This window comes from Theropithecus gelada, chromosome 8 (genome assembly GCF_003255815.1).
Source record: "Theropithecus gelada isolate Dixy chromosome 8, Tgel_1.0, whole genome shotgun sequence".
NCBI lineage: Eukaryota > Metazoa > Chordata > Mammalia > Primates > Cercopithecidae > Theropithecus > Theropithecus gelada.
The window spans coordinates 41,535,678-41,544,827 of record NC_037676.1 but is presented as its reverse complement, the minus strand read 5'-3'; the positions used below and the strand labels follow the sequence as shown (position 1 = coordinate 41,544,827).

Genomic DNA, 9,150 nt, shown 5'->3' with positions numbered 1-9,150 from the left:
AGCTTCTACCAAGGACCCCTGGACCAACCCGCTGGCCCTTTCACTGGCCTAGAGAGTTCCCCTCTGGAGGACACTACAACTGCAGGGCTCCTTCTTTGCCCCTATCCAGCAGGAAGTAGCTAGAGCAGTCATCACCCAATTCCCAACAGCAGTTGGGGTGTGCTGTTTAGAGGGGCTTTGAAAGGTGAAGCCAGCTGGGCTTATGGGTCAGGTGGGGACTTGGAGAACTTTTCTGTCTAGCTAAAGGATTGTAAACATGCCAGTCAGCACTCTGTGTCTAGCTAAAGGTTTGTAAATGCACCAATCAGCACTCTGTAAAATGGACCAATCAGCAGGATGTGGGTGGGGCCAAATAAGGGAATAAAAGCTGGCCACCTGAGCCAGCAGGAGCAACCTGCTCGGGTCCCCTTCCATGCTGTGGAAACTTTGTTCTTTTGTTCTTCACAATAAATGTTGCTGCTGCTCATTCTTTGGGTCTGTACTACCTTTAAGAGCTGTAACACTCACTGTGGAGGTCTGCAACTTCACTCCTGAGGTCAGTGAGACCACGAACCCACCAGAAGGAAGAAACTCCAGACACATCTGAACATCTGAAGGAACAAACTCCGGACACACCATCTTTAAGAACTGTAACACTCACCACGAGGGTCCGTGGCTTCATTCTTGAAGCCAATGAGACCAAGAACCCACCAGAAGGAACCAATTCTGGACACATTCTGTCTTCCTGTCTCAAGGGGATAAGACAATAGAGTTGACAGCCCTGTTTTAAATGGATTCAAAACTGTAAAATCACCTTTTTTTGAGAAGGAGTTTTGCTCTTGTGGCCCAGGCTGGAGTGCAATGGGGCGATCTTGGCTCACCACAACCTCTGCCTCCCGGGTTCAAGTGATCCTCCTGCCTTAGCCTCCAGAGTAGCTGGGATTACAGGCCTGCGCCACCAAGCCCAGTTAATTTTGTATTTTTAGTACAGAGGGGGTTTTTCCGTATTGGTCAGGCTGGTCTCAAACTCTAGACCTTAGGGGATCTCCCATCTCAACCTCCCAAAGTGCTGGGATTACAGGCGTGAGCCACTGTGCCCGGCCAGAATCACTTTTTTTTTTTTTTTTTAGGAGTTCCAGTGCATTTAATAATTTTGATGGGGAACAGTTGACACTCTGATTGCTAATGTTTAAGATGATAGAGGAGGGCCAGGCGTGGTGGCTCACACCTATAATCCCAGCACCTTGGGAGGCTGGGGTAGGTGGATCACCTGAGATCAATGGAGACCAGCCTGACCAACATGGTGAAACCCCATCTCTACTAAAAATGTAAAAAAGGGTGTGGTGGCACACATCTGTAATCCCAGCTACACAGGAGACTAAGGCAGGAGAATGGCGTGAACCCAGGAGGCAGAGGTTGCAGTAAACCGAGATTGCGGCTGCACTCCAGCCTGAGCAACAAGAGTGAAACTCTGTCTTGGGGCAGGAGGAGAAAAAAACAAAAAAAGATGATAGAGGAGAGCAGAATTGGAAGTGGTGGCCAGACAAGAAGGCGAAGTTAATTGCTTACATGATGTGATTTCAGAAGCCATAAACACTTTCTTATCTCTAAAAATTACCACTGCTCTCTAATGTCTAAAAACTTCCTTTCCCTCCTATTGAAACCTCTCTCTGTTAAAATGCAGACCAAACACCCTGTAAGTGTAACGCTTTGACTGTTGTCAGTCATCCAGACTTTTGTGGAAGTGTGTTTTAGATTCCTTTCTGGAAGTAGATTTTGATAGGGAACAGGAGGATATTAGATACTATGGGGCTAAGTAGAGAATAAAGAAGCGTAAGCTTGTCTAAGACACCTTAGACACCTCGCCTGTTTTTCAGTTTTACTGATGATTGGTATGAGAGGAAAAACAAAACCTGGTTAAATAAGAAATGGATGCATAAATGCTTTTTCTATAAATTAACAAACTTCAAGCTTATAGAAAAAGTTATTCCAGTGCAAGAAACTCCTATATGCTTTTGATCCCCACTTGGTAAAAGCCCCACTTGCTCCATCCGTGTCTCTCCTCATCTGTTCACTCATATGCCTGTAGTTTGCTGAGAACTGACTTTCCATCCGCTGTCACTTCTCTTCAGGCCAAATAGTTTCCTTTAGTATTTCTTGTAGAAAAGATCTGCTGCTGATAAATCCTTTCAATGATGATTTATCTGAAAGTATTTCGTTTCTCTAAACATATATGTAATAGCTGCTTTCAAGTTCTTATCTGTTGGCTGGGCACGGTAGGTAGCACATGTGCCTGTAATGCTAGCACTTTGGGAGGCTGAGGTGGGCAGATGGCTTGAGTCCAGGAGTTCGAGATCAGCCTGGGCAACATAGCAAAACTCCGTCTCTACTAAAAATACAAAAAATTAGCTCGGCATGGTGGGGTGTGACTGTAGTCCCAGCTACTCAAGAGGTAGAGTTGGGAGGATCGCCAGAGCCCGGGAGGTCAAGGCTGCAGTGAGTTGTGATTGTGCCACTGCACCCCAGCCTGGGTGACGGAGTGAGACCCTGACTCAAAAAAATAAAAAAATCAATAAAAATTAAACAAAGTTTTATCTGCCAATCCAATATCTGGGTAATTTTGAAGTCAGTTTCCATTGACTGCTTTTTCTCGGCTACGGACTGCATCGTCACATTTTTTTCTCTTTGACTATAGTCTCATTTTCCTGTTCTTTCTGTTCTCATTTGCCTGTTCTTCTCAAATTCCTGTAATTTTTTTATTACATATTGGACATTGTGAATGATACAAAGTCTCTAGATTCTGTTATCTTTCTCTGAAAAGTGCTGATTTTTGTTCTAGCAAGCAAAATTAATTTGGCAAGACTTGAATGGCAATTCCTGTGGTGGCAGCAGCTGAAAACTGCTGAGTTCTTTCAGCTTTTTTTTTTTTGAGATAGACTTTTGCTCTGTTGCCCAGGCTGCTGGAGTGCGGTGGCACAATCTCATCTCACTGCAACCTCAGCTTCTTTCGCCTTTTTAGCCATTTGCTTCCTGCTAGGCTCCTGAGAGACTACAGACCATAGTTCAAGGATCAGCCAAAAACTTGCCCAAATTTACATGCAGTTCTTCTGTGGTTCACTTCTTTCTGGGATGTCCTGTCCCTGTCATCTCTCCAGAGCCCTGAGTTCTGTCCTCAGAGACCGTGGCTTTCTGCCTGTGTTCCCCCATAGTCCTGAGCTGTGGACTGGGAAATGCCTTCAGGCAAAAAACTGTAGAAATGAGAATCTCAACCGGTGCCCTTCTCTTAAAGGTCATCTTCCTTCTGGTTTGTTTGTCTACACAGAGTTACTTCCAAATAGTTGTTGGCCGGGGGGGGGGGGGTTGTTCCATTATGTTTTTCGAGATGGAGTCACTCTCTAATGCCCAGGCTGGAGTGTAGCGGTGCGATCTCGGCTCACTGCAACCTCTGCCTCCCGGGTGCAAGCAATTCTCCTGTCTTGGCATCCTGAGTAGCTGGGACTCCAGGCGTGTGATTTTTGTATTAGTAGAGATGGGGTTTCACCATATTGGCCAGGCTGGTCTCGAACCCCTGACCTCGTGATCCACCTACCTTGGCCTCCCAAAGTGCTGGGATTACAGGCGTGAGCCACTGCACCCAGCCCAAATAGTTGTTTTCTAAATATTTTGTCCTGAACTTATTGTCACTATCTCCAAGAGCTAGTCTGACACAATTACTCTGCCGTTACCAGAAGTGGAGACTACACTTTTAAAAAACACACATATCCCAGCACTTTGGGAGGCCGAGACGGGCGGATCACGAGGTCAGGAGATCGAGACCATCCTGGCTAACACGGTGAAACCCCGTCTCTACTAAAAAATACAAAAACTAGCCGGGCGAAGTGGCGGGCGCCTGTGGTCCCAGCTACTCGGGAGGCTGAGGCAGGAGAATGGCGTGAACCCGGGAGGCGGAGCTTGCAGTGAGCTGAGATCCGGCCACCGCACTCCAGCCTGGGCGACAGAGCCAGACTCAGTCTCAAAAAAAAAAAAAAAAAAAAAAAAAAAAAAAAAAAAAAAAAAAAAAACACACATAAAAAAATCACCTCTATAAACTATTACAAGTAAATTAATTAATTCAACAAGTAGTTATTGAGCATTTACTTTGGGCTAGTTACTATGCCAATATTAGGTGCTAGAAATCCTTTCAGATATAAAGAATTATATAGAACTAAAGTCAACTTGAATGGGCCTGGTTCTTTAAACTTCAAAATAAAGATGTTATTCAGCGACATTACAATCCCTTCTCCCTACCCACTAAATGAATACCATGTACATTTACTTGTTTTCTCATAGACATTTTACACTTACATGGTTCATTTTCTCAAGAAATTCTGATTGCTGAGCCCAAAAGCATTTGCAGTTACCACCACCAAATCAGCTGTAGTTAAACATTCTCAATTTCCTTTGACTAGTTTGAAATTTGTCAAAATATATATTCATAAAAACCCCAGAGATAGAGCCACTCTTTCCTAACAGTGAGACCTCTGTCACTTCTCCATTTGGAAGAAAAGAAATTCTGGAGCTAGAAAGATCACCCTGAAGGAGGTGAAAGCACAGTGCTCCTTCAGCATCAAAACCGGCACCAGGGAGGGGCCTCCCCTTTCATTTACCCCACCTTCCAATCTGGATTGTGGAATGTTACTAACCTCCACAAATGGTCTTAGTTTTTTACTATATCTAAATAAAATAAAGGTAAGGCTGGACGCAGTGGCTCATACCTATAATCTCACTTTGGGAGGCCGAGGTGGGTGGATTACCTGAGGTCAGGAATTCGAGACCAGCCTGGCCAACATGGTGAAACCCCATTTCTATGAAAACTATACCAATTAGCCCAGTGTGGTGGCACATGCCAGTAATCCCAGCTACTCGGGAGGCTGAAGCAGGAGAATCACTTGAACCCAGGAGGCAGAGGTTGCAGTGAGCTGAGATGGCGCCACTGCACTCCAGCCTGGATGACAGAGTAAGACTCTGTCTCAAATAAAATAAAATAAAATAAAATAAAATAAAATAAAATAAAATAAAATAAAATAAAAATAAAATAAAATAAAATAAAAGTAGCGGTTTCATTAGTATAAGGTCCAATGCTGAACGCCACTTATTTTGTTAGAGGTCAAAGAAAGTTTGCATGTCTGTTGTAATGTGTAGGGTTCACCACTTTAGTTCTGAGTTCCTCATTCCCATTCTTAAATCCTCATTCAAGACCTGTCTCACTCACAGGCTTATGGGAGGATAAAGAGGGATGTAAATGGGAGAGGCGGGACATTTTTCCTGCTTTATAGCTTTGTCTAAGTTTGGCTTTGGCTTCATTAAGGAGCCAAGTGGGAAGTACAGGAGCACCAGCCCCCGCCCTCTGGTCCTCACTATTGTGAACATGTTGGAGGTTAGCTCAGTGCCCTTCCTATTTCTATTAGTTTTCTGGCACCTCTTATTCTAGTTCTGCTATTAGAATAGCCTATGGAAGAGGATCACATAGAGCAAGCACAGGGGAAACACTCTAGAACCAACCATTGAATGAATTACTTGGCTCTATACAATGTTCTTTTGTTCCTTCTCCATTTTCTAGGTTAAATTTATTCTTATATCATCTTAACATCTGAAACTATTTTTATTCCTATTTTATCTTACTTTTAGTGAACACTTAAAATACTTCTGATGTTACAGCAGTTTTACCATAAACCTTGCATGTCGTTTTCCGATGAATCATGAGTAACTCAACCAGACACAGCGTGAGGTCAACAGCAAACATCTGTGCCCTTGGAGACGGCCTTCTCCCCTTCACGCAGCTGGCTGGCATCAGCTAAATAGCCAGTTATTTAACACACTCAAGCTGAGCACCAGGGCAGACTGACCAGTGCTTACTGCTGAATATCTTATGCATTAAAAAGGGAAGATGAAACCAGAAGAAGAATACAAGGGTTAATTACTAGCTTATTAGTCGTTCCATTTTCCTTCCAAAGAAAACAGTTTCGTTGAGTCTCAGGTGGATGTTGGGTAGAAGCAGGACAGCCAGACCGCGCCGCTTTGAAGTGTGGTTGCAGGGCTTGCACTCTCCCCAGTTCAGCTGTTGAAGCAGGGAAGAGACTTCAAAGCCAGCTTGCTGTTGTTCCTGCCAGTGGGGTGTGTGCAATTCCCATCGGTTTGCTTTAAGGAAAAAACGGAGAGGAATTCATCTCTCACTTGCCAGGGTTTGATGCTCATCAAACGATCTACTAGTTTGTAGTTATGACCATCTCTATCTAGTGGACACAAAGAAAACAATTCATTTCATTGTGTGACTTATATTTATTTATGTACATTAATTTTACAAATCTGATAGCCAGTTTGTGTAATTTGTCGAGATTGTGCCGCATGTCAGTGACAAGTAAACCACTCCTACTGCTGATTAAATTCGCTCATGGAAATATACAGTAGTTCTCCTAGGCAAAGGCAAGTTTAGAAGATTGTCCCCTTGCTGCTTTGCTACTACAACCCATAATTACAACTGTTTACAATCCTTTAGTCAGATTTAAGTTCGATATATAGGCAGTGCGCTCAAACTCCTTTGTGAGTTAAGAATTATCTATTTGGTCAGTTCACTTTGTACAATACATTTTTGAACAACACATTTTTTAAAGTAAGTGTAATTTCCCTGAATGATTTTGATCTAAACCTTAATTTTCATTTAAAATGTATATTTTATTTCACAATAAGGGGAAAAGAAAATAATACTTGAAGTCATTATTATTATTATTATTATTATTTTCCTGAGACGAAGTCTTGCTCTGTCGCCTAGGCTGGAATGCAGTGGCATGATCTCAGCTCACTGCAACCTCCACCTCTCAGATTCACGCAATTCTGCCTCAGCCTCCCGAGTGGCTGGGATTATAGGCGCAAGCCACCACACCCTTCTAATTTTGTATTTTTAGTAGAGATGGGATTTAACCATGTTGGCCAGGCTGGTCTCCAACTCCTGACTTCGTGATCCTCCCATCTTGGCCTCCCAAAGTGCTGGGATTTCAGGCATGAGCCACCGGGCCCAGCCAACTAATTCTTATAATTGAAAATAGCTCTAGTTCAAAAATGGATTCTTTTGACTTACGTGGACAATTAAACTTCCCCACTACTACCCAGTCAGTTTTTATTTAAATAAATATGAAAAATTAGGTAAAAACATTTCATTGTATAGTACAGAACAAGAAAAAGAGATGAAGCTCTTTGGGAAAGCTTGGCATGCCAAGTAACCAGACGGCAACATTCGCCAGTGGTAGTACTATTACCGCACAGTCGCCAACACCAACATAGAGGCATCCATTTATTCAACAGCAGGGGCCCAGTATGGCCTAAAGTAGAGCTACCTGGTGGAAATGAAACTGGGGGATTAAAAACAAACTCGCTCCTGGGAGCATAATGAGGAAAAAATCTAGTTACAGAAAGCTTTTAAAATTAGCACAGGAGAATGCATCATGATGTAGAAAGGACAGTCTACCATACAAGTTCTGAAGAAGCAAAGGTCATTAATTAAAGAGCTGTTAACAGCATATTCAGGAGGCTGCAGCAGGAGAATTGCTTAAACCTGGGAGGTAGAAGTTGCAGTGAGCAGAGATCGTGCCACTGCACTCCAGCCTGGGTGACAGACTGTCTCCAAAAAAAAAAAAAAGAGCTGTTAACAATAAATTAATGTTATTGATCTGATCTGATACTTATCACTCACAGAATACAATCAAACAGGAAGTTATTCCAATGGTTGCATTTTTATTTTGTAATATTGTAAATGGTATAAACTCCAGGATTCCCGCTTCCCAAGATGTGTTTTTATTTCTCACTGATTGTATCCTGAAGGAATCACAGGTCTTTGCAAGGTCAAGTCACCATCGCTGGTTACATATATCCTGGATATGTGCAGGTTCCCTGTGTCAAGGCCTTTTGAGCCACTTGTATTTACCTAACAATGACTTGGAGATGCAATTTAAAAAAGCAAAACAATGCACAAAACAATTGGGGAAAAGTCACAAGCAAAATAATTTTATGCAGACAGAAATGTTTTTAAAGCTGTTCACGATTTAGTAGACAGAATCAGGAGCTTGCAACAATTACTTCTGTTGCTCATTTTCTGAGGCTTCATTCCAATGAGAGCTGCACACTGTCAGCTTGGTTTTGTGGCTGCTGATAGTCGTACTTTCTTGCTATTCACAAAAACAACAAGAAAAAGAAGAGATAAAATTAATAAAACTGCAAAATGATTACTACTTAATATCATTAAATTACAGTCAAGTCATGATTCTTAATAAAGAAATAGTTTTGTCTGTTTCAGAGATAAGAGTCTCCCTCTGATGCCCAGGCTGTGGTGCAGTGGCACAAACACAGCTCACTGCAGCTTCAACCTATTGGGCTCAAGCAATCCTCCCACCTCAGCTTCCCAGGTAGCTGAGACCACAGACAGACACCACCACACCCGGCTAATTTTTTATTTTTTTGCAGAGATGGGGTCTCGCCATGTTGTCCAGGCTGGTCTTGAACTCCTGGCCTCAAGGGATCCTCTCGCCTCGGCCTCTTAAAGTGCTGGGATTACAGATACGAGCCACTGCACCTGGCTAAGTAATTAGTCTAGAATTAAAACAATTTTGTTTCTTTGGAAAAGATGTATTACACTTCATGATCCTCTAATTTCTCAACACTGCTGATGCCCATTTTTATATGTTTATTACTATTCATGTATCAGGATTATTCAGAGCTTTAAAATATAAACATTAAGCTATTAAAACTTCAAAATTATATTAATTTTTGAGACAGTGTCTCACTCTGTCACCAAGGATGGAGTGCAGTGGCACAATCATGGCTCACTGCTGCTTTGACCTCCCAGGCTCAAACAATCCTGCCACCTCAGCCTCCCAAGTAGCTGAGACTACTGGCTAACGTCACCACGCCCAGCTAATTTTTTGTATTTTCAGTAGAGACAGGGTTTCACCATGTTGCCCAGACTGGTCTTGAACTCCTGGGCTCAAACGATCATTCTGCCTTGGCCTCCCAAAGTGCTGGGATTACAGGTGTGAGCCATCATGCCTGATCTAAGCTATTAAAATTAATGTTTTGTAATTTCTTCCTTTATTACCTGTCATTTCCATCTTAAAGTTTTTTTTTTTTTTTTTTTTTTTTTTT

General features: G+C 42.5%; 1 protein-coding gene across 5 annotated transcripts in view; it reads right to left on the bottom strand.

Annotated features, from left to right (window-relative positions):
- Window positions 1–7,709: 7,709 nt before the first annotated feature.
- The window catches only part of SMIM19 (small integral membrane protein 19), an 11,996-nt gene continuing 10,555 nt past the window's right edge, over window positions 7,710–9,150 (bottom strand). For all 5 annotated transcript variants that reach the window (XM_025393310.1, XM_025393308.1, XM_025393309.1 and 2 more), the window contains exon 4: window positions 7,710–8,177. In XM_025393310.1, coding sequence (XP_025249095.1) covers window positions 8,113–8,177 — 65 coding nt within the window. In that variant the 3' untranslated portion in view covers window positions 7,710–8,112. The remainder of the gene's footprint in view (window positions 8,178–9,150) is intronic.